Genomic DNA, 24,040 nt, shown 5'->3' with positions numbered 1-24,040 from the left:
CTGGAGTGCGGTGGCGCGATCTCACTGCAAGCTCCGCCTCCCGGGTTCACGCCATTCTCCTGCCTCAGCCTCCCGAGTAGCTGGGACTACAGGTGCCCGCCACCATGCCCAGCTAATTTTTTGTATTTTTAGTAGAGAGGGGGTTTCACCATGTTACCAGGATGGTCTCCATCTCCTGACCTTGTGATCCGCCCGTCTCGGCCTCCCAAAGTGCTGGGATTACAGTCATGAGCCACCGCGCCCGGCCGAGCTTTGTCTTATTCTTGTTTGCTCTGTCAAGCTTTAGCTGTTCTTCAGAGTGTCACTGTACGGGAAGCTGACGACATTCAGTACGTATCTAAATAACAGTTTATAAGCTGGGCATGGTGGTGCACACCTGCAGTCCGAGCTACTTGGGAGGATCACTTGAGCCCAGGAGGTCGAGACGGTATAGTGAGCTGTGATCGCACCACTGCACTGCAGCCTGGGTGACAAAGTGAGACGCCTTCTCAAAATACAGTAAAATAAAATAAAAATAAAATAAAATAAAATAAAATACAGTTTATTTTTCTGACTCCAGTGCAAGGATGAAGCCTAATATTTCCTTTTAAACAGCCAATTACATGTTTAGAAAGCCCACCAGGATTTGGAGAAAGAAACACCAATATCATTTTAGGCAACTTTGTTCCTGAACTTGAGAAAAAATAATGGAATTCTCTGAGATTTACAGCCAAAGAGAAAACAAAATATTCTCTATTGTAAGGATTTCAAATTTTAACAATTAAAAGATCTTATATAAGGAAAAGATCTTAATAGGGAAGACTTAGATTTTTTTAAGTTTGCTCCGATCAGACTTGTTTAACATGTCCCCTCCCCCAGAATTAATAAATGTGTTCTGAAATATATAGTTTGATATAAAATTATTCTCTGAAATACCTATTTAAATAAAATCAAAAGATATTCAAATTTTGCCTGACTTACTGAAGCTTCTAAGCTTCTGCAGTTTAAGTCAGCATGGTTTTTGGCATGTAAAAAAGAAAAGCAAACTGTTATGTTGTTGTTTAATAATAATCTAATTGGGTTTTCTTTTGAAGGGTTCAAAACACACTCAGCTGTTTACCACCTGCTTTTGAGACTATATTTCTTCTTACAGAAATCAGCAGGCCGGGCGCGGTGGCTCAAGCCTGTAATCCCAGCACTTTGGGAGGCCGAGACGGGCGGATCACGAGGTCAGGAGATCAAGACCATCCTGGCTAACACAGTGAAACCCCGTCTCTACTAAAAATACAAAAACTAGCCAGGCGAGGTGGCTGGCGCCTGTAGTCCCAGCTACTCGGGAGGCTGAGGCAGGAGAATGGCATAAACCCGTGAGGCAGAGCTTGCAGTGAGCTGAGATCCGGCCACTGCACTCCAGTCCGGGCCACAGAGCGAGACTCCGCCTCAAAAAAAAAAAAAAAAAAAAGAAATCAGCTTTTTTTTTTTTTTTTTTTTTTTTTTTCTTTTTGAGAGTCTCACTCTCTTACCCAGGCTGGAGTGCAGTGGCGCGATTTCAACTCACTGCAAGCTCCTTCTGGGTTCATCCTGCCTTGGCCTCCTGAGGAGCTGGGACTATAGGTGCCTGCCACCACACCCGGCTAATTTTTTGTACTTTTAGTAGAGATGTGGTTTCACCACATTAGCCAGGATGGTCTCGATCTCCTTACCTTGCGATCCGCCCTCCTCAGCCTCCCAAAGTGCTGGGATTACAGGCGTGAGCCACCATGCAGGGCCTAGAAATCAGAATTTTAAAGTTTATCCTGAAAATGTCTTAAATAGTAGTGTGATTTGGCCTATTTGAAGAAATTTCATTTTTCTGACAGCTGTAAATTGTTCACAAATAGTAGACTTGAATCTATTCATAGCAGATGGAAAGAGCTTGTATGGCACAGGTGCAAGACAACCAAATTTTAAAAATTAAGGCCAAAAGGAGCTGTTGCACCTCCTCCCGAGGTTTGGGCCCTGTCACATTGTGAATTCCCCAGGGCCTTCTTGCACAGGGGGCTCCCTCTTGGGCTGGCACGAATGTCACGTGACATTCCCCACATGCTCTTGTTGCTACATAAAAAATGTAAAAAGAGGCCGGGCACGGTGGCTCACGCCTGTAATCCCAGCACTTTGGGAGGCTGAAGCAGGGGGATCACGAGGTCAGGAGATCAAGACCATCCTGGCTAACACGGTGAAACCCCGTCTCTACTAAAAGAAAAATTAGCCAGGCGTGGTTGGTGGTGGTGGGCGCCTGTAGTCCCAGCTACTCAGGAGGCTGAGGCAGGAGAATGGTGTGAACCCGGGAGGCGGAGCTTGCAGTGAGCCAAGATTGCGCCACTGCACACTGCAGTCTGGGAGACAGAGCGAGACTCTGTCTCAAAAAAAAAAAAAAGTAAAAGGAGATATGGCTGGGCACCGTGGCTCATGCCTTTAATCCCAGTACTTTGGGAGGCCAAGGCAAGAGGATTGCATGAGCCCAAAAGTTTGAGGACGATCCTGTGTAAGGTAGGAAGACCCTGTCTCTTTAAAAAGAATAAAAAGAAAGGAAACAGAAACAGGTGGAATTAACCCTAACAAGGTTTTTTCAGTTTTTTGTTTGTGTGTTTTGAGACAGGGTCTCTGTCAGTCATCCAGGCTGGAGAGCAGTGGTGCGATCACAGCTCACTGCAGTCTCCCGAGTGGCTGGGACTACAGGAGCATGCTGCCACACCTGGCTGATTTTTTTTTATTTTTGTAGAGACAGAGTCCGCCATGTTGCTCAGGCTGGTCTCGAACTCCTGGGCTCAAGGGATCTTCCTGCCTCGGCGTCCCAAAGTGCTGGCAGGTGTGAACCACCACGCCTGGCCCAACAAATTTTATCTAAGGCAATATATCTAAAATATTATTATTCAATATGTAATTAATACATTTTAATTGAAATATTTGACAGAGTTTTTCTCCCAGTTCTCCTGGTTCCATTTCCTGTGCTCAGCAGTCACATGCAGCTCATGGCCCCCGTAGCGGGACGTTCACTAGAAGAGGCGCCTAGCTGCTTTGTCTCTGAAGTGCCAGGAACCGCGCTGTGTTAGTTCCTTTGCACGAGACAGGGACAGCAACAGCTGTTGAAGTCCTTTTACCCCAAATGGTAAAGGAAGACTTATTTTTAAAATGTAGAACATTTTTTCCTGATTGCCCAAGGAATACATGCTTGTTGAAGAATGCAGAGCATAGTGAGTCAAACAAGAAATTGTAGATGATTCTAAAAGGGGTTGTTTTCTTTCTTAGATTCGTTTTTCAGCCAAGAGACCCTTAAAGGATCTTGCATGCTTCTTTTGATTATTATTGAGGAAACACAGGCTCTCAAAGGGATGCTGAGTAAAACATGATGTGCCTTAAAATACACAGAGTAGCTGATAGAGTAAGAAAAGTTCCGCAGGATGCACAGGTGTAGATGTGTTCTGGAGCGGCATGCCAGCCAGTGCGAGGGAGCAGGGTCCATTCATGTGAGAGGCAGCTGCACTGGATGCCTGGTCCAAAACATTCAGCAACTCCACGCTGAGCAGGGCCCAGGCTTTAATTTGGGATGAAACCCCAAAGTAAGTGTGTTACTGTGTCATTTGACATAAATCCAAAAAGGATGAGAAATCAACTGATAAATGGCTTGGATATGTTCATCTCTGGTTTAAGTGGACATCATAATATGTATCTGCAGGAGTCCATTAAACTAGAAATTAATCTGAAGGAACTTGAAGATTTTATTATTTGTTAAACAGTTATAGAGCTTGTTTCCCTTGAAAGACTTCTTCCTACAGTTTTAAAAGTTGAAGATGTCTGTTCTCCAGAGTGCTGCACTCAGTTACATAAGCTGGTTATTGGCTAAAATAAAGATTGAATTGAAGTTATCTGTATTTTGTTTTTACAGTAGTTTTTCCTTCTGTTGAACAGTAGTATCAGCACAGTCTGTTACACTGTACCTTAAGAAACTCATTTTAGTCTTTGAATACTAACCAGGGGGAAGTTGCTTAAATCTCTTGTTTTATTTTCTCCGTTTTAAATTTTCTTATGATGTTTTAAAATCAAAGGCTATAACATCAACAAGAATAGTATTCACAAACAAATATTAAACTCGGTACTTGCCAGGTAACAGTCATTGACAAAAAGGCTTTTGCTACTCTAAGTGTTCTTCATCCCCGTTACTCCAAATGTTACTGCTTGCATAGAAATACTCGGTTTTTGTGTGTGTCTTAATTATAAGCAGAATGACCAATAAGAGCTTAACTAAGGCCGGGCGCGGTGGCTCAAGCCTGTAATCCCAGCACTTTGGGAGGCCGAGACGGGCGGATCACGAGGTCAGGAGATCGAGACCATCCTGGCTAACACAGTGACCCCGTCTCTACTAAAAAAAAAATACAAAAAACTAGCCGGGCGAGGTCGTGGGCGCCTGTAGTCCCAGCTACTCGGGAGGCTGAGGCAGGAGAATGGCGTGAACCCGGGAGGCGGAGCTTGCAGTGAGCTGAGATCCGGCCACTGCACCCCAGCCTGGGCGACAGAGCGAGACTCCGTCTCAAAAAAAAAAAAAAAAAAAACTAACTAACTAAATAAAAATTAGCTGGGCATAGTGATGCATGCTTGTAGTCCCAGCTATTCAGGAGGCTGAGGTGGGAGGGTCACTTGAGCCCAGGAGGTCGAGGCTGCAGTGAGTTGTGATGACATCACTGCACTCCAGGCTGGGCAACAGAGCCAGATCCTGTCATAAAAATAAACAAATACATAGTTTAAAAAAAAAAAAAAAAAAGGCCAGGCGGGATGGCTCACGCCTGTAATGCCAGCACTTTGGGAGGCCAAGGTGAGCGGATCACCTGAGGTCAGGAGTTCTAGACTAGCCTGGCCAACATGGTGAAACCTCATCTCTACTAAAAATACAAAATTAGCTGGGTGTGGTGGCACACGCCTGTGGTCCCAGCTTCTCAAGAGGCTGAGACAGGAGAATCACTTGAACCTGGGAGGTGGAGGCTGCGGTAAGCTGAGGTCGCAACACTGCACTCCAGCCTGGGCAAGACAGAGCAAGACTGTCTCAAAAAAAAAAAAAAAAAAAAAAAAATTATTGTGATTAAAAAAAAAAGTATACCCACACTCAAATTTTAAACCTTTTTTCGTTAAAGCCATTGTTTTATTTTCCGTTATGGTATCTTCCTATTATAAACATACGTTCTCTTTTGAGATTTCCAGGTCTGTTTTCTAGTAACATTGATCCCTTAGTAATGAAGACATTTGCTTTGGCATTGGTGGGTCCCTTCACAGTGCTTACTGCTTCCACAGGCCATGGATAGAGGAGAAACGAGAGCAGCAGAGAGGCTCATGTGCATCTGATTGTCTGGCTTCAGGTCCCTTGCTCTTTTTCCATGGAATTTACTTATTTTTCTTCGTTTTCCTTTATTTATTTGTTTATTTATTATTATTATTATTATTTTTTGAGATGGAGTCTTGCTCTATTGCCTAGACTGGAGTGCTGTGGTATGGTCTCGGCTCCCTGCAACCTCCGCCTCCCGGGTTCAAGCGATTCTCCTGCCTCAGCCTCCTGAGTAGCTGGGATTACAGGCACGCACCACCACACCTGGCTAATTTTTGTATTTTTAGAAGAGACGGGGTTTCACCATGTTGGCCAGGCTGGTCTCGAACTCCTGACCTCAGGTGATCCACCCATCTCGGCCTCCCAAAGTGCTGGGATTACAGGTGTGAGTCACCGCGTCCAGCCTGTTTTCCTTAAATTTTTAAATGTTATTTTTAGTAGAGACAAGGTCTCACTTTGTTGCCCAGGCCGGTCTTGAATTCCTGGGCTCAAGCGATCCTCCTGCCTCAGCTTCCCAAAGTGCTGGGATTACAGACGTGAGACCGCGCCCTCCATAGAATTTAGAATTAATGATTGTTTCTCTTGACAACAAAGTACTTAGTTAATGCAATCTGAAGAAAAGGTTTTTGGGCTGGATATCTGGTCCTTTTTATACTTTTTCTTTGGGCCACAACCTTCCTGACCCTAGATGGGCTTTGTAAAAACAGCAAGACATGTGTGCCAACCTGTGCAACAGTGAGGGCACAGGCAGCACCAGGTCCTAGGGTGTTTGGGTGCTACCCCAGCTTGCAGTTTGGTCTCCTCAGTGCTGACCACAGCTGTGGGGCCCCAGGAATATTGTGCTGCAGGCCTTAGACAGATTTGGGTGTTACTGATTCTCTGTTCAGCGTGGCCTGAACAGTCCACAGATGGCAGTAGATCATGGGGTGTTGAGATGCGAGGAGACTCTGGCATTCTTTCACATTCTGCTTTCACTCCTGACAGCTTAGGAAAGCTCTCTTTGAAACTTTGGTATGTGTGGACCTAAGATTGAATGTATCTGAAATGTTGCTAATTTCTCACTGTCCTTGCTTCCCAGGACGCCAGGAAAGCATGTGCAGATGCAACTCTCTCTCAGGTAAGAGCCCACTGAGTCACGCAGAGCCATCTGCCTGTGAGGAGGCTGGCACAGCACCCACACCTGGAGCCTCGGGAGGGCTCTGCTCGGATTCTCTCCTGCACAGTGAGGATGCCAAGCCTCTGTGTGGAGTGCTTTTATTAAGAAGTCGTTCTGGCCGGGCGCGGTGGCTCAAGCCTGTAATCCCAGCACTTTGGGAGGCCGAGACGGGCGGATCACGAGGTCAGGAGATTGAGACCATCCTGGCTAATACGGTGAAACCCCGTCTCTACTAAAAAATACAAAAAAACTAGCCGGGCGAGGTGGCGGGTGCCTGTAGTCCCAGCTACTTGGGAGGCTGAGGCAGGAGAATGGTGTAAACCCGGGGGTGCGGAGTTTGCAGTGAGCTGAGATCCGGCCATTGCACTCCAGCCTGGGCGACAGAGCGAGACTCCGTCTCAAAAAAAAAAAAAAGAAGTCGTTCTGATGGTAGGCATAGGAAATGGAGCGGCTTTTTGAGATAAAAAGGAGATATCTCAAGCCTTAAATAATTATTTACCTGTTACAGAGGGTAATAGTTGTAAAATATTGTTACTGTCTTAAAATAAGGTATTTTGAAGCTCTTCTCCTTAACAGAATCTGCCTCAGAACTTTGATTTCTAATATCCAATTTGGTAATACCTCAAAAAGTTAAACATAGAATTATTGCATGACTAAGCAGTTCTACCTGTAAATATATGCGCAACAGAATTGAACACTGGTTTTCAAACAAACACACGTGCATAGATGTTTGTAGCAGCACCATTCACAATAGCCAAAATGTAGAAACAACCAAAATGTGCATAAATGAATGAGTGGAGAAACAAATTGTGGTGTGTCTGCCCCCTGGAGTATTATCAGCCATTAAATGGACCTCAGTACAGTCAAAGGCTACCACATGGATAAACCCCCAAATACTATGATATGTGAAAGAAGCCAAATAGAAATGACTGTGTATTGTGTGGTTCTATTTATATGAAATATCTAGAACAGTGAAATTCATTGAATCAGAGTGGACTAGTGGCCAGCAGGGGTGCTAGGGAAGAGAGGGAGAGGAAGTGAAGAACAGGGAGTGACTGCTAAATCAATGTCGGGTCTCCTTTTGAATGATGAAGATGTTTTGGAAACAGATGGTGGCAGTGGTTGCACAACACTGTGAGTGTACTAAATGCCACTGAGCTGTATACTTAAAAATGGTTAATTTGATGTTATGTGAACTTTACCTTATTAAAAGAATGAAGTCCATCCCAGCACTTTGGGAGGCTGAGGCAGGTGGATCACTTGAGGTCAGGAGTTCAAGACTAGCCTGACCAACATGGTGAAATCCCATCTCTACTAAAATACAAAAATTAGCCAGGCGTGGTGCTGCACACCTGTAATCCCAGCTACTCAGGAGGCTGAGGCAGGAGAATATACTTGGACCTGGGAGGCGGAGGTCGCAGTGAGCGAAGATTGCACCACTGCACTCCAGCCTGGGAGACAGAGCTAAACTCCATCTCAAAAATGAAAAAAAGGCCGGGTGTGGTGGCTCAAGCCTGTAATCCCAGCACTTTGGGAGGCCGAGACGGGCAGATCACGAGGTCAGGAGATCGAGACCATCCTGGCTAACATGGTGAAGCTACTGAAAAAAATACAAAAAATTAGCCAGGCGTGGTAGTGGCAGTGTAGTCCCAGCTACTCGGGAGGCTGAGGCAGGAGAATGGCGTGAACCTGGGAGGCGGAGCTTGCAGTGAGCCGAGATCGCGCCACCGCACTCCAACCTGGGCGACAGAGTGAGACTCCATCTCAAAAAAAAAAGAAGATAATAAAAATAAAGTCCAAAGAATTGGACAGAAATGTGAAAGAAAAACTATATTCATACTTCTGAAGATGATTAAGTTTTTGTTTTTTTTTTTTGTTTTTTTTTTTGAGACGAAGTCTTGTTCTGTCGCCAAGGCTGGAGTGCAGTGGCACAAACTCGGCTCACTGCAAGCTCCGCCTCCCGGGTTCACGCCATTCTCCTGCCTCAGCCTCCCGACTAGCTGGGACTACAGGCGCCCGCCACCTCGCCCGGCTAGTTTTTCATATTTTTTTTAGTAGAGACGAGGTTTCACCGTGTTAGCCAGGATGGTCTCGATCTCCTGACCTCGTGATCCGCCCGTCTCGGCCTCCCAAAGTGCTGGGATTACAGGCTTGAGCCGATGATTAAGTTTTTTACATTGTCCAGATGTTTTAGGGGATGCACTTTATTGAGGTTAAATTGCAAGTTAAAAAAAAAATTAGGCTACATAGAATTACCTGAATTTCAATTCTGAGAAGCACTTTGGACTGTCCATTTTTAAAACCCCGCTATTGTGATCCACTTACTCCATTTGCCATCCTGAACCCATTAACATCAGTGTCTGTATGTAGGGTGGGCTCAGCTGGTGTGTGTACAGCTAGTGCTACAAGTGATGGTCATGCAGAAGCACGTGTCATCCTGGCCCACACATAGCCTGATGTAGGAACCAGCTATTAAATTGTGGTGTGGGACATCTGTGTGGTGTCAGGAAGAAGAGTTGTGAGTTCTCAAAGAATTCAGAGACCTAGGAGGAGCTGGTCCTGGATGGACAGGGAGAGGAGGAAGGAGGCAGGAAGAGCACAGCAAGGGCTTCAAGGCTGGCCGTGTTCGTGTGCGTGCATTGGAGGGCAGGGCACACAGGTTCCTGATGACCAGCCAGACTAAGACTCGGTAAGAGGTGCAGAAGGGGTTCAGTGCAGAATGCCACAGTGGAAGCCACTGGGGAACTCTGGGAAGGGCTGGCAAGAGGTAGGCACAGTGGGCGAGCCAACAGCCTTGACAGGGATGGGAGATGAGGAGAGTCGTTTAATCACAGATGTTAAAGTTACAGAAATGTTTTTATTTTCAAGATCACAAACAACATTGACCCAGTGGGAAGAATCCAAATGCGCACGAGGAGGACACTGCGGGGGCACCTGGCCAAGATATACGCCATGCACTGGGGCACAGACTCCAGGTAGGCGTGGGCATGAGCAGGATGCTGCTTGATATGTTCAGGGGCTGCTCTGTTTTCCTAGGGGTAAATAACCTAAACAAACCCATTTGCTGTGTTGTGCAGTGAAAACATTAGGAAGTTGGATCAGAACTCTGGGTATGCCACATGCAGCACTCACAGATCCATATTCCCTGTCCAGTTTCCACTTACTTGGGCTGAAAGGACACTGCCATTTCTTCACTGAGTCACATTAATAGAAGTTCTGACTTTTCTTTCTCCCTTCTTACATCTCTTTCAGTTTCTAGACCTCTGTCCTCCCAGTTCTACTGTATCCTACTTATGGGAACTTGGGGAAGTTACCTCTCTGTGCCTGTTTCTCAGGGCTGGTTGGCCCTCGCCCTCTTGTGATTTCAGTGCCCTGGCTCAGGAAATCACCGAACCTTCCCCGAGGATCCTGAGAGATTAAGTGTATTGAGCCTTAGAACAGCATCGTGCTGTGTGTGCTTTACTGTAGCAGACACACGGGAACGCGCCATGAGCTGTTTTCACCGTTCTCTCACCTGGCCTGTCTGCCCTGCGTTCCTTTGGTTTACCATCCCCAGAGATAATTCCCTTCATGGGCTCCTATTTCTTCTTTTCTTTTCCTTTCTGTTTTTTTTTTTTTTTTTTTTTTTTTTAAAGACGGAGTCTCGCTCTGTCACCCAGGCTGGAGTGCTGTGGCGCGATCTCGGCTCACTGCAAGCTCTGCCTCCTGGTTCACGCCATTCTCCTGCCTCAGCCTCCCGAGTGGCTGGCTGGAACTACAGGTGCCTGCCACCACGCCTGGCTAATTTTTTTGTATTTTTAGTAGAGACGGGGTTTCACCGTGTTGGCCAGGATAGTTTTGATCTCCTGACCTCGTGATCCACCCCCCGGGCCTCCCAAAGTGCTGGGATTATAGGCATGAGCCACCGCGCCCGGCCTCTTTTTTTTTGTTGTTGGAGACAGGGTCTCACTCTGTCAGTCATACTGGAGTGCAGTGGTGTGATCATATCTCACTGCAGCCTCGACCTCCTAGGCTCCAGCAACCCTTCATACTCAGCCTCCCAAGTGGCTGAGACCATAGGCATGTGCCACCATGCCTGGCTAATATTTTTGGTTTTTTTTATAGAGACAGGGTCTCCCTTTGTTGCTGACACTGGTCTCAAACTCCTGGCCCCTAAGTGATCCTTCCACTTCGGCCTCCCGGAGTGCTGAGATTATAGGTGTGAGCCACCACCACTTCCAGCCTATTTTTTGTACTTTATATGCCTTGCTTCTCCACCAGGCATCTCACTTCTGTGACCCCACACTCTGATTTAGAGGCTATTACAAAGTCTTACTTGCTGCCTGTTCTATCCAAATAATTTAATAAAATACTATTTGATTTGTGTAACTATGACATGCTCGTTCAAGCACCTGACATAACAATTTTTAACACACCCTTCTTTGAGTAGTATTTCTTTGTATTCCGTTGTTAGCGTGGAATTTTCTGCTTGGCTTTTTCTTTGTTGGTGAAATTGTCTGCTTTAGAGCACAAACAGCTAGAGAACAAAAGATTCTATCTTTAGTTTGTTCTATATAGTATCCCATACAATTCCATATGCAAATGAGAGCTCACATGATGGTTCCAGTGACGGCAGGAGTCAGAAAGAATAAAAGTGGGAAGGGGAGGGTGGGGAAGTGGGGAAATGATGTTCGGAGGGTACAGAGTTTTGGTTAGGAATAAATTTTAGAAATCTGCTGCACAGCATGGAGACTGTAGTTCATCATAATGTGTGTTTCAAAATTGTTAGTAAAGTAGACTTTAAGTGTTGCTACCACCGAGAAAATGGGAAGTGATGGGTATGTTGATTAGCTTATTTATTTCGCAAGGTGGATATATATGAAAATATCCCATTGTACTCCATAAATGTATATATAATTATTTGTCAAAAATTGTTTTAAATATTCAAAATAAATAAATAACCAGGCACATTGGCTCATGCCTCTCATCCCAGCACTTTGGGAGGCCAAGGCAGGCAATGGCTTGAGCCCAGGACTTCAAGACCAGCCTAGGCCACATGGCGAGACCCCTTCTCTACAAAAAGTACAAAAATGAGTTAGCTGTTGTTGTGTGCACCTGGAGTCCCAGCTACTCAGGAGGCTGAGGTGGGAGGATCACTTGAACCCAGGAGGCAGGGAAGCAGAGCTTGCAGTGAGCCGAGATCACCCCACTGTGTTTCAGCCTGCATGGCAGAGTGAGACCCTGTCTCTAAGTAAATAAGTATATACTTTGTGAATTCAAAGTTATTCCTTTAAAAAAATTAAAAGCAATAAAAAAAAATATGTTCTGGCCGAGTGCAGTGGCTCACCCTTGTAATCCCAGCACTTTGGGAGGCTGAAGTGGGTGGATCACTTGAGGTCAAGAGTTCGAGACCAGCCTCCTGGCCAACATGGCAAAACCCCATCTCTACTAAAAATTTAAAAATTAGCTGGGCATGCTGACTGTAGTCCCAGCTACTTGGAAGGCTGAGATACGCAGAGGTTACAGTGAGCCGAAATTGCGCCACTGGGTGACAGAGTGACATCTGACTCAAAAAAAAAAAAAAAAAAAAGAAAATGTTGTTACTAGTCTATCTATGTTAGAACTTACTGTCAAAAGTAGTTGCGAAACAAAATAATATGCTACCTCTGGGGCCTTTCGTCCATGTGTGGGAACATTGGTGTCCAGATCAGGCAGGTTATTGGAGTGGACAGTGCTGTTGCTGGGTAGTGTTCGGGTACTCAGAGCACTGCACTGCCAAGTAATGTGTCTCCTTCACCAGCCGGGCTCTGGACTGGGTAGTCTGGAAGGGATGAGAGTGACCTGCTGGCAGGTTGTTCAGGAACCTAAGAGATGGGTGTGTGACCTGAGCAGTGGAGGTGGGGCTCAGGCCCCACCAGATCACTGGATGGGAGACTTTATGATCCCTCTGTCTCAAACACACTTTGTGTCTTGAAAGCCCCAGGATTAGAAGGAAGAAAAGCAAGGGCTGACAAAGCAGGACCAAGTTCAGAGTCATGGCCACTCTGTGAGCAAGGTGGTGTTCAGTGAGGCCTGTGGGAGGCTGGGGTGCCACATTGGTCCTTGTTCTTGGACAGGGTGCTAGGTGCATGGCATTTGTTGTATAATTGCACAGTCATGAGAAAACCAAAATAATATTATGGAGAACCTCTGCTTTCCAGAGCCTTCTAGAGAGTGCTTGTTCTAAATAGTCATTTGTTTCTGGATAGGCTAGTGTTTGCCTCTTTAAGGTCCAAAAGAGGTTTTTTGGGGGGAGGGTGTGTGTGTGTGTGTATATCTATCCTTGTTCCATAAGCTCTCTTTTTCTTTTTTTGTGCACAATGTCCAGATTTATTACGTAGGTGTACCTGTGCTATGTTGGTTTGCTGCACCCATTAACGCGTCATTTACATTAGATATTTCTCCTAATGCTATCCCTCCCCCTGCCGCCCACCCCATGACAGAGGGGGGAGGGTATATATTTTCTTTAATCTTCATATTTCCTGCCTTCATAAACAAATGTTACTGCTTAAGACTTTTTTCACGACTTAAAGGTATAATTTATGAATACCAGTTCTTTTTTTTTTTTTTGAGATAGAGTCTCACTCTGTCACCCAGGCTGGAGTGCAGTGGTGTGATCTTGGCTCACTGCAAGCTCAGCCTCCTGAGTAGCTGGGACTACAGGCGCCTGCTACCATGCCTGGCTAATTTTTTTGTAATTTTAGTAGAGATGGGGTTTCACCATGTTAGCCAGGATGGTCTCAATCTCCTGACCTCGTGATCTGCCTGCCTCGGCCTCCGAAAGTACTGGGATTACAGTCGTGAGCCACCGCGTCCAGCCTATGAATACCAGTTCTTTCACTGTGTGTGTTTGATTTATGGACACTATGAAACAGTAGAAATGACTTCTAATTTGTCCTTCCTTCCTTCCTTCCTTCCCTCCCTCCCTCCCTCCCTCCCTCCCTCCCTCCCTCCCTCCCTCCTCCTTCCTTCCTTCCTTCCTTCTTTTTTTTTTTTTTTTTGAGATGAAGTCTTGTTGCCCAGACTGGAGTGCAGTGGCAGCTCACTGCAAGCTGGACTTATTGCAAGCTCCGCCTCCTGGGTTCATGCCATTCTCCTGCCTCAGCCTCCTGAGTAGCTGGGACTACAGACTCCCCCCACCATGCCCAGCTCATTTTTTTTGTTGTATTTTTAGTAGAGAAGGGGTTTCACCGTTAGCCAGGATGGTCTCGATCTCCTGACCTCGTGATCTGTCTGCCTCAGCCTCCCAAAGTGCTGGGAGTACAGGCGTGAGCCACTGCACCCGGCCTAGTTTGTCTTTCAAAACTACATGAGGCTAGACGCGGTGGCTCACACCTGTCATCCCAGCACTTTGGGAGGCCGAGGCAGGTGGATCCCTTGAGTTCAGAAGTTTGAGACCAGCCTGGCCAACGTGGTGAAACCCCATCTCTTCTGAAAATACAAAAATTAGCCAGGTGTGTTGGCGAACGCTGTAGTTTCAGCGACTCAAGAGGCTGAGGTGGGAGAATCGCTTGAACCCAGGAGGTGGAGGTTGCAGTGAACCAAGATTGCACCATTACACTCCAGCCTGGGCAACAGAGTGAGACTCTGTCTCAAAATACATAGATACAGGTATAGATATATATACACACATGCACGCATGCGCGCACACATTGCACTCCCGCCTGGGTGACGGATCGAGACTCTGTCTCAAAAAGCAAAACAAAACACAAAGCTACATGAAAGGCCAGGCACCGTGGTTCACGCCTGTAATCCCAGCACTTTGGGAGACTGAGGCGGGTGGATCACCGGAGGTCAGGAGTTTGAGACCAGCCTGGCCAACGTGGTGAAACCCCGTCCCTACCAAAAATACAAAAGTTAACCGGGTTGGTCGTGGGCACCTGTAATCCCAGGTACTCAGGAGGCTGAGGCAGAGAATTGCTTGAATCCAGGAGGCAGAGGTTGCAGTGAGCCAAGATTGCACCACTGCACTCCAGCCTGGGTGACAGAGTGAGACTCTGTCTCAAAAAACAAAAACAAACAAAAAAAAAACTACACGCGAGGCCCACAATGACTACTTGTTATGTATGTATGTATTAACGTATCAGATGTACATTTGTAATATGTTTATCAATATATTTGTTTGTACTAAAAGGTGACTTTTTTTTTTTTTTTGGAGACTGGATCTCACTCTGTTGTCCATGCTAGAATGCAGTGGTGCGATCCTAGCTCACTGCAGTCTTGAACTGTGGTGCTCAAGCAATCCTCCTGCCTCAGCCTCCTGAGTAGCTGGTACCACAGGTGCACATTACCGTGCCCAGCTGATTTTTTAAAAATATTTTTTGGGCTGGGCGCGGTGGCTCAAGCCTGTAATCCCAGCACTTTGGGAGGCCGAGACGGGCGGATCATGAGGTCAGGAGATCGAGACCATCCTGGCTAACACGGTGAAACCCCGTCTCTACTAAAAAGTACAAAAAACTAGCCGGGCGTGGTGGCGGGCGCCTGTAGTCCCAGCTACTCAGGAGGCTGAGGCAGGAGAATGGCGGGAACCCTGGAGGCGGTGCTTGCAGTGAGCTGAGATCCGGCCACTGCACTCCAGCCTGGGCGACAGAGCAAGACTCCGTCTCAAAAAAAAAAAAAAAAAAAAAAAAAAAAAAATATTTTTTGTAGAGACCGGGTCTCCCTATGTTGCCCATGTTGGTCTCAAACTCCTGGACTTAACCGATCTCTTATCTCAGCCTCCCAAAGTGCTGGGGTTACAGACATGAGCCACCACCCTCTCTCCTTTGAGTAAAATGAAGGGCGTTAGGTGTTTTGACTTTTGACAGCTACTTTCAGGGTCCTGGAGCCATTTAGCTTGCTTCCTGGCTCTTGCCTCTATGTTCTAGGTGAGTGGCACCTCAGATAATTGATTGTTGAGTAGGTAAAGGCACTAGCAGGCAACGTGAACCCAGCTCTTTAACAGCTCTCTGATCTGGGACTAGGAGGCATGTCTTCTCTCACCTTCTGGAGGATCAGTCGACAGCTTACATGTCCCTAATCTCTCTGGGAGTCAGCAGTTATTAAGCTCTCTGACCGGGAGACATCTGTAAAGGTGATCCTCCTAATCTAGGAGGATGAGCTGCTTTAGATCAGCTCTGATACTCAACAGAAAGTCTCAGAAGGGCTGGGCAGAAATAGAGCTAGAGAGGGAACCTTATACCATTACATAGAAATAATTTTCAGTGTTTAATATGTTGATGACAACCTGGATTGAGAAGTTTGCTTTAAGAATTGCATCTGAAGGCTGGGTGCAGTGGCTCACGCCTGTAATCCTGGCCGAGGTGGGCAGATTGCCTGAGCTCAGGAGTTCGAGACCAGCATGGCAAAACCCTGTCTCTACTAAAAATACAAAAAGTTAGCCAGGCATGGTGGTGCACACCTGTAATTCCAGCTACTGGGAAGGCTGACGCATGAGAATTGCTTCAACCTGGGAGGCAGAGGTTGGAGTGAGCTGAGATTGTGCCATGTTGCCCCAGCCTGAATGACAGAGTGAGACTCTGTCTCAAAATAATAATAATAATAATAATAATAATAATAATAGCATCTGAAAAATAATAGGATGGGAGCCTACACTTAGTTTTTAGTTCTGTGATAAATTTTGTAATAAATTGCAGGTGAAAAGGCTTTTATTTGTTAAACTCATTGACACCTTTGTAAAGAAAGTTAGTACTTAGTGTATCAAAACATCTAGTTTGATATTAAAAGTGTCAGTTATCAACAAAACTTGAGAGAGTGTTACTCCAGCTTTGGGTCAGCTTTAAGAAGTCACATATGTTCACAGCTGAAATAGTTAAAACCTGCATTTTGAGGCACCGTGGCTTACGCCTGTAATCGCAACATTTTGGGAGGCCAAGGCAGGCGGATCACTTGAGGCCAGGAGTTGGAGACCAGCCTGGCTAACATGGGGAATCCCCATCTCTACTGAAAATACAAAAATTAGCCAGGCGTGGTGGCACATGCCTGTGATCCCAGCTACTTGGGAGACTGAGGCATGAGAATCACTTGAACCCAGGAGATAGAGTTTGCAGTGAGCCGAGATCATGCCAGTGCACTCCAGCTTGAGTGACAGAGGGAGACTCTGTCTCAGAAAAACAAAAACAAAACCCTCATTTGATAAAATCCTTAAAAGTAAAAATCCTTATGCCATCATTTACCGCACTGACAGATATCTCTGCATCCAACAGTAGCACCTTCTTGCTCTTCATTGGAAACAGCATTCTGTGTTACAGAGTTCCTTAGGGCCTCTCATGAGCAACTGTGGTTCCCAGGAGTTATTTTCACCCACCTTACTCGCCTGCTAAGGTGAAATTCTTTTGCTCCTTATTCATATTTTCCTTTGTAGTATGGAGCTCCTTTTCAACACGTGGATTCCAAACTGAGCACAGTTGCCAGAGCAAGGAAATAATTATGAAAAAATTGGCCGGGCGCGGTGGCTCAAGCCTGTAATCCCAGCACTTGGGGAGGCCGAGACGGGTGGATCACGAGGTCAGGAGATCGAGACTATCCTGGCTAACACGGTGAAACCCCATCTCTACGAAAAATACAAAAAGCTAGCCGGGCGAGGTGGCGGGCGCCTGTAGTCCCAGCTACTCCAGAGGCTGAGGCAGGAGAATGGTGTAAACCTGGGAGGCGGAGCTTGCAGTGAGCTGAGATCCAGCCACTGCACTCCAGCCTGGGAGACAGAGCCAGACTCCGTCTCAAAAAAAAAAAAGAAAAAATTGATGGTTGGGCGCAGTGGCTCAATACTTGTAATACCAGCACTTTGGGAGGCTGAGGTGGGCAGGTTGCCTGAGGTCAGGAGTTAGAGACCAGCCTGACCAACATGGAGAATCCCCGTCTCTACTAAAAATACAAAATTAGCTGGCCGTGGTGGCACATGCCTATAATTCCAGCTACTTTGGAGACTGAGGCAGGAGAATTTCTTGAACCCAGGAAGCAGAGATTGTGGTTAGCCGACACGCCATTGCACTCCAGTCTGGGCAACAAGAACAAAACTCCGTCTCAAAAACAAAAACAAAAAAGGCCAGGTGCGGTGGCTCATGCCTATAATCCCAGCACTTTGGGAAGCCGAGGTGAGCGGATCATGAGGTCAGGAGATCAATACCATCCTGGCTAACACGGTGAGATCCCGTCTCTACTAAAAATACAAAAAAAATTAGCTGTGCAAGGTGGCGGGTGCCTATAGTCCCAGCTACTCCGGAGGCTGAGGCAGGAGAATGGTGGGAACCCAGGAGGCAGAGCTTGCAGTGAGCTGAGATGGTGCCACTGCACTCCAGCCTGGGCAACAGAGCAAGACTCCATCTCAGAAAAAAAAGAAAAATTTGTGATAGTTACTGGTCTCTGCTGCCGGACCAGGCGCAGTGGTGCTGTTGTTTACCAAGCAGGTGAAGAGGGAGTGCCTCCTTTGGTTTCTAGGAGACCCTGATTCCAATTTTAGCTCAGTCGGGGCAATTTCATGGGGTATTTTGGGTGAGAAATGTTTCATGAATTTGGAATGTCTTAAAAGTGGTTTGTTTTTTCGGTTTTTTTTTGTTTTGTTTTGTTTTGTTTTTGTTTTTTCCAGTCAGGGTCTCGCTCTGTTGCCCAGGCTAGTGTGCAGTGGTGCCATCTTGGCTTACTGCAACCTCTGCCTCCTGGGTTCAAGCAGTTCTGCCACCTCACCCTCCTGAGTAGCTGGGATTACAGGCATGCACTACCGTACCCAGCTATGTTTTTGTATTTTTGTAGTGGAGATGGGATTTTACCATGCCAGCCATGCTAGTCTCAAACTCCTGTGATCCACCTACCTTGGCCTCCCAGTGTTGGGGTTAAAGACTTGAGCCTCTAATTTGAGTTGTAATGAAACCAAACAGAAGCACTTATGAAATGATGTCAGCCTGTCTCGGCTGACAAAGGGAATGGGTGCCAGGGGTGATGTGGCCTGCATTCGGTTGGGGCCATGCACTCTCCACTCTCAACTGTAGTCTGTAACAGTGTTTTTGTTCATGCTTTTAAAGTTGGTCTGACATTTAGAGCCTTCCTTTCCTTCCTCCTCTCCTCTCCTCTTCCTCTTCCTCTTCATCCCTTCCTCCTGTCTTTCTTTCTGTCTTGTCTTTCTTTCTTTCTTTTTTGAAACAGAGCCTTGCTCTATTGCCCAGGCTGGAGTCCAGTGGCATGATTTTGTCTCATTGTAACCTCCACCTCCTAGGTTCAAGCAATTCTTCTGCCTCAGCCTCCCGAGTAGCTGGGATTACAGGCGCGCACTACCATACCCAGCTAATTTTTGTATTTTTAGTAGAGACAGGGTTTCGCCATGTTGGCGAGGCTGGTCTTGAGCTCCTGACTTCATGTGATCTGCCCACCTCGGCCTCCCAAAGTGTTGGGATTACAGGCATGAGCCACTGTGCCCGACCAGAGATTTTTTTTCTTATAAATAAGTGGCTTTGTCTGAAGCACATGTAATATGGAAGCACATAAGTCACCAGAGTCTGGGTTTTGGTCTGTTGCCCTTGTACACTTTCTGTGTTATGTGGTACTGATAGGTATGCTTTTGTCTGTCCCTCCAGGCTTCTCGTCAGTGCCTCGCAGGATGGTAAACTTATCATCTGGGACAGCTACACCACCAACAAGGTAGGGACTGGAAAATTCCCTTCCTTGGAAAACCCACCCAGGAAACAGTATTTTAAGCTCTGGAGTCTTTTTTGTTAAATCACAAAATACAAGATAGGGAAGGCAGGAGTGGCAAGCTCTGTTTGTTAGTAGTGAGGTTGTGCAGGTGAGACAGGAGCTGAGTCACATGCCAGCACCTGTGACGGTCTCTTCCTCTGAACCAGGTGCTGTTGTGCTATTTTCCGTTATCTCCTTACCGAGCCGGTGGGAGCTGAGGACCTTCTGTGTTTCTGGGAGACCTCAATTCCAGTTTGAGCAGAGTCTGGGAAGTTCCATGTTTTATTTATAGAGTGCAGAAGTATCGTTTTTCATTTAATTATTAGTTTTTTAGGAGAGATCATCATACTTTAAAGTGTAATGTATGTTATTTTCAAGACTTAATCCAAATTGTACTGTTTTGAATAAAAAGTATTGTTGGCTGGGCATGGTGGCTTATGCCTGTAATCCCAGCACTTTGGGAGGCTGAGGTGGGCAGATCACAAGGTCAGTAGATCGAGACCATCCTGGCTAACAAAGTGAAACCCTGTCTTTACCAAAAATACAACAAATTAGCCGGGCGCGGTGGCGGGTGCCTGTAGTCCCAGCTACTAGGGAGGCTGAGGCAGGAGAATGGCGTGAACCCGGGAGGCGGAGCTTGCAGTGAACTGAGATGGCGCCACTGCACTCTTCCAGCCTGGGCGACAGAGCGAGACTCTCAAAAAAAAAAGTATTGTCATTGGTCCAAACATATACGTAAAAGATGTTAATTCAGTTTATAAAGAATACTAAATGTGTATAAATGGTTGCATTCATTACAGCAGATCTAACACACTGGGAGAGATGTGGCAGGATAGATTATAGGATTGTCCATTTTGGTTATTCCGTAAAAATACTTTGTTTTCGGCTGGGTGCAGTGGCTCACACCTGTAATTCCAGCACTTGGGAGGCTGAAGCAGGTGGATCACCTGAGGTCAGGAGTTTGAGACCAGCCTAGCCAACATAGTGAAACCTCATTCTCTACTAAAAATACAAAAAATTAGCCAGGTGTGGTGGCAGGCACCTGTAATCCCAGCTACTCAGGGAGCTGAAGCAGGAGAATCACTTGAACCCAGGAGGCAGAGGTTGCAAGTGAGCCTACATCGCGCCACTGCACTCAAACCTGGGCAACAAGAGCGAAACTCCATCTCAAAAGAAAAAAAAAAAGTTTTGTTTTAAAATAAGTTCATAGCCATTTGACAGGGTAATGCAGTGTTTTCCTTCTAATATGTATGGGTTTTTTGTTTATTTTTTCGAGACGGAGTGCTGCTCTTACCGCCCTGGCTGGAGTGCAATGGCATTATCTCTGCTCACTGCAGCCTCCACCTCCCTGGTTCAAGCAACCCTTCTGCTTCAGCCTCCTTGAGTAGTTGGGATTGCAGGTGCCCACCACCACACCCAGCTAATTTTTGTATTTTAGCACAGATGGGGTTTCACCAATTTGAGGCCAGGCTGGTCTCAAATTCCTGACCTCAGGTGATCCACCCGCCTCAGCCTCCCAAAGTGCTGGAATTACAGGTGTGAGTCACCGCGCCCAGCCTGTTTGTTTTCTTGTGAGACGGAGTCTCGCTCTATTGCCCAGGCTGGAGTGCAGTGATGTGATCTCAGCTCACTGCAACCTCTGCCTCCTAGGTTCAAGTGATTCTCCTGCCTCAGCCACCCGAGTAGCTGGGACTACAGGCATGTGCCATCATGCCTGGCTAATTTTGGTATATTTAGTAGAGACGGGGTTTCATCATGTTGTCTAGGCTGGTTTTGAACTCCTGACTTCAGGTGATCTGCCCAGTTTAGCCTCCCAAAGTGCTGGGATTACTGGCGTGAGTGACCGCACCCCACCTAATAATGTAGTTTTGATGAGTAGGCAGCTCTACTGTTAAGTCCCCACCTAATCGTAAGTCGTGACTTTAGTAAAACTGGATTGTGTGGATTGAATTTGAATCCCATGTGCAGCACTGGACTTCTCATTAATAGGCTTCACCTGAGTGGCCACTCATGGGAATTACTCTCTAGATAATTTTGGCTCTTATTTTGTTCTGTTACCTCCTATGCAGTGAAAGTTGGAGATGAGAAAATCCTAGTGTCAGTGTTGTTTTTGAACATAAAGGTGTTTGCATCATCTGTGTTTCTGTCATTAGGTCCACGCCATCCCTCTGCGCTCCTCCTGGGTCATGACCTGTGCATATGCCCCTTCTGGGAACTATGTGGCCTGCGGTGGCCTGGATAACATTTGCTCCATTTACAATCTGAAAACTCGTGAGGGGAACGTGCGCGTGAGTCGTGAGCTGGCAGGACACACAGGTACCCATCCTTGTTCATAACCTTCAAGTGACACAGCTGTTTAGCCGGAGTACATTATATGCTTTGGATATTCACCTTTTATCAGTCATTATTTTTTAATTAATTCATTATTATTATTATTATTTTTTTGAGGTGGAGTCTTGCTCTCTCGCCCAGGCTAGAGTGTATTGGCACGATCTTGGCTCACTGCAAGCTGTGCCTCCTGGGTTCACGCCATTCTCCTGCCTCAGCCTCCTGAGTAGCTGGGACTACAGGCGCCCGCCACCACACCCGTCTAATTTCTTTTTGCATTTTTATTAGAGATGGGATTTCACCGTGTTAGCCAGGCTGGTCTTGAACTCCTGACCTCATGATCTGCCTGCCTTAGCCTTCCAAAGTGCTGGGATTATAGGCCTGAGCCACTGTGCCTGGCATTATCAATCATTATTAATGAGACTGGTTCAAATAAAAGTCACAGTAATGGCCAGAAGTCTTCTGAAAATGAAACTAAAAACAGGCCTGATATGCCTTTACCAGTAAGAAACCTGTGGATTTGCGCTGCACATGGTGGCTCATGCCTGTAATTACAACATTCTGGGAGTCCAAGGTAGGAGAATAGTTTGGAGCCAGGAGTTCGAGACCAGCTGGGGCAACAAAGCTTAGACCCCTTCTCTACAAAAAATGAAAAACTTAGACACGCACAGTGGCGCACACCTGTGGTCCCAGCTTCTCGGGAGGATGGCTCAAGCCTGGGTGGTTGAGGCTTCAGGGAGCTATGATTGCACCACTGCACTCCAGGCTGGGGGAAAGCGAGACCCTGTCTCTGCAAATGAGGCAGAATAGAGCCCTGTGGCTGTAAGTGCTAGGTAGTCTATTATCTCACCAAGATTTTGTTACTCGTGACACTAATTAATCATGAAAGGCATACATTTGCTGAAAGAGGATGTCCTACTCTAATATATTTTACCTCTCTGGCTGTATTATCTGTTCTCAGAAATGTTATGCCCAGTACTTTTTGGTAACACTCCGCCCACTTCACATGCAGCCAAAGAAGTCAGTTCACGGAGTCACGAGTACGGCTTTGGACGCCCATTAGGCAGAGTCTGTTAAACAAGTTGGCTTTGGCCAGATTTCAAGTGTAACCTTGTTCTTTGAAAGACACGCTGCTACTGTTGATTTCTGTTCTTGATTCTTTCTTGCCTTCTGCTTACTTTGGAGCTGCCTTCTTAATTTCCCAGCTGCCTACAGTAGATTTGTAGGCCACTGGTTTGCTTCCTTTTCAGTTGTAATCACTTAAATTGTTAAATTTCCCTCTAAGCATGGCTTTAGCCGCATCACACACATATTTTTAATATTGTCTTTTTTTTTTTTAAGATGGAGTCCTGCTCTGTCGCCCAGGCTGGAGTGCAGTGGTGTGATCTCAGCTCACTGCAACCTCCACCCCCTGGGTTCAAGCGATTCTCCTGCCTCAGCTTCCCAAGTAGATTACAGACGTGCACCACAATGCCCGGCCAATTTTTGTATTTTTAGTAGAGACAGGGTTTTGCCATGTTGGTCAGGCTGGTCTTGAACTCCTGACCTCAAGTGATCCGCCCGCCTCGGCCTCCCAAAGTGCTGAGATTACAGGCTTGAGCCACCACTGCCAGCCTATATTGTCTTTTAATTATCATTCGATGTGAAATTTTTAATATCCTTGTGAGTGCTTATTTGACTTATGGGCTATTTAAATGTATAATTTTTACATATCTGAAGTTTTCTTAGTTATCGTTGATTTCTAATTAGATGCCATTGTGCTTTAAGACACACTCTGTATCATTTCAGTCCTTTGACATTTGAGGCTTGTTTTTAATGGAGCTGATGGTCTGTGATGGTGTCCGCGCTGTGTGCACATGGGAATGATGTGTGTGTTTGTTGTATCTGGGCCTGATTTTCTACATACATGTTAATTAGAGCAAGATTTTTGGCATGTTCAAATCTTCTGTATCTTTCTATGAAATGTTCATGCAGGGCTGTTAAAATGATTATGGATTTTCTAATTCTCCTGTTAATTCTGTCAATACGTGCTTCAGATACCTTGAACTCTTTTAGTAGATGCCTTTACGTTTGTCGTCTCTTTGTGACTAATTGACCCTGTGACCCTGCTATCATGATGAACTGTTCTTTCTCACTCATAATGCTCTTTCTTGGGAACCGCTACTTTTTCTGATACTAATGTAGCCAGCCCTGCCTTCCTGAGGGTCCTTTCAGCTTAACTGTGTCTTTGAAAATAGTCGGTTATTGGCTGGGCGCGGTGGCTCACGCCTGTAATCCCAGCACTTTGGGAGGCCGAGACGGGCGGATCACGAGGTCAGGAGATCGAGACCATCCTGGCGAACACGGTGAAACCCCGTCTCTACTAAAAAAAATACAAAAAACTAGCCGGGCGAGGTGGCGGGCACCTGTAGTCCCAGCTACTCGGGAGGCTGAGGCAGGAGAATGGCGGGAACCCGGGAGGCGGAGCTTGCAGGGAGCTGAGATCCGGCCACTGCACTCCAGCCTGGGCAACAGAGCCAGACTCCGTCTCAACAAAAAGA

The 24,040-nt window shown here is 46.3% G+C and overlaps 1 protein-coding gene across 3 annotated transcripts in view; it reads left to right on the top strand.

Moving 5' to 3' along the window:
- GNB1 (G protein subunit beta 1) overlaps window positions 1–24,040 on the top strand; it is a 112,315-nt gene that overhangs the window by 70,729 nt on the left and 17,546 nt on the right. For all 3 annotated transcript variants that reach the window (XM_030913800.1, XM_030913799.1, XM_030913798.1), the window contains 4 exons: window positions 6,411–6,449; window positions 9,357–9,463; window positions 19,073–19,136; window positions 21,326–21,488. In XM_030913800.1, coding sequence (XP_030769660.1) covers window positions 6,411–6,449; window positions 9,357–9,463; window positions 19,073–19,136; window positions 21,326–21,488 — 373 coding nt within the window. The remainder of the gene's footprint in view (window positions 1–6,410; window positions 6,450–9,356; window positions 9,464–19,072; window positions 19,137–21,325; window positions 21,489–24,040) is intronic.

Source organism: Rhinopithecus roxellana, chromosome 12 (genome assembly GCF_007565055.1).
Source record: "Rhinopithecus roxellana isolate Shanxi Qingling chromosome 12, ASM756505v1, whole genome shotgun sequence".
NCBI classification, from domain to species: domain Eukaryota; kingdom Metazoa; phylum Chordata; class Mammalia; order Primates; family Cercopithecidae; genus Rhinopithecus; species Rhinopithecus roxellana.
Note: the sequence above shows the minus strand (reverse complement) of the source record. Positions and strands in the feature narration are given on the sequence as shown.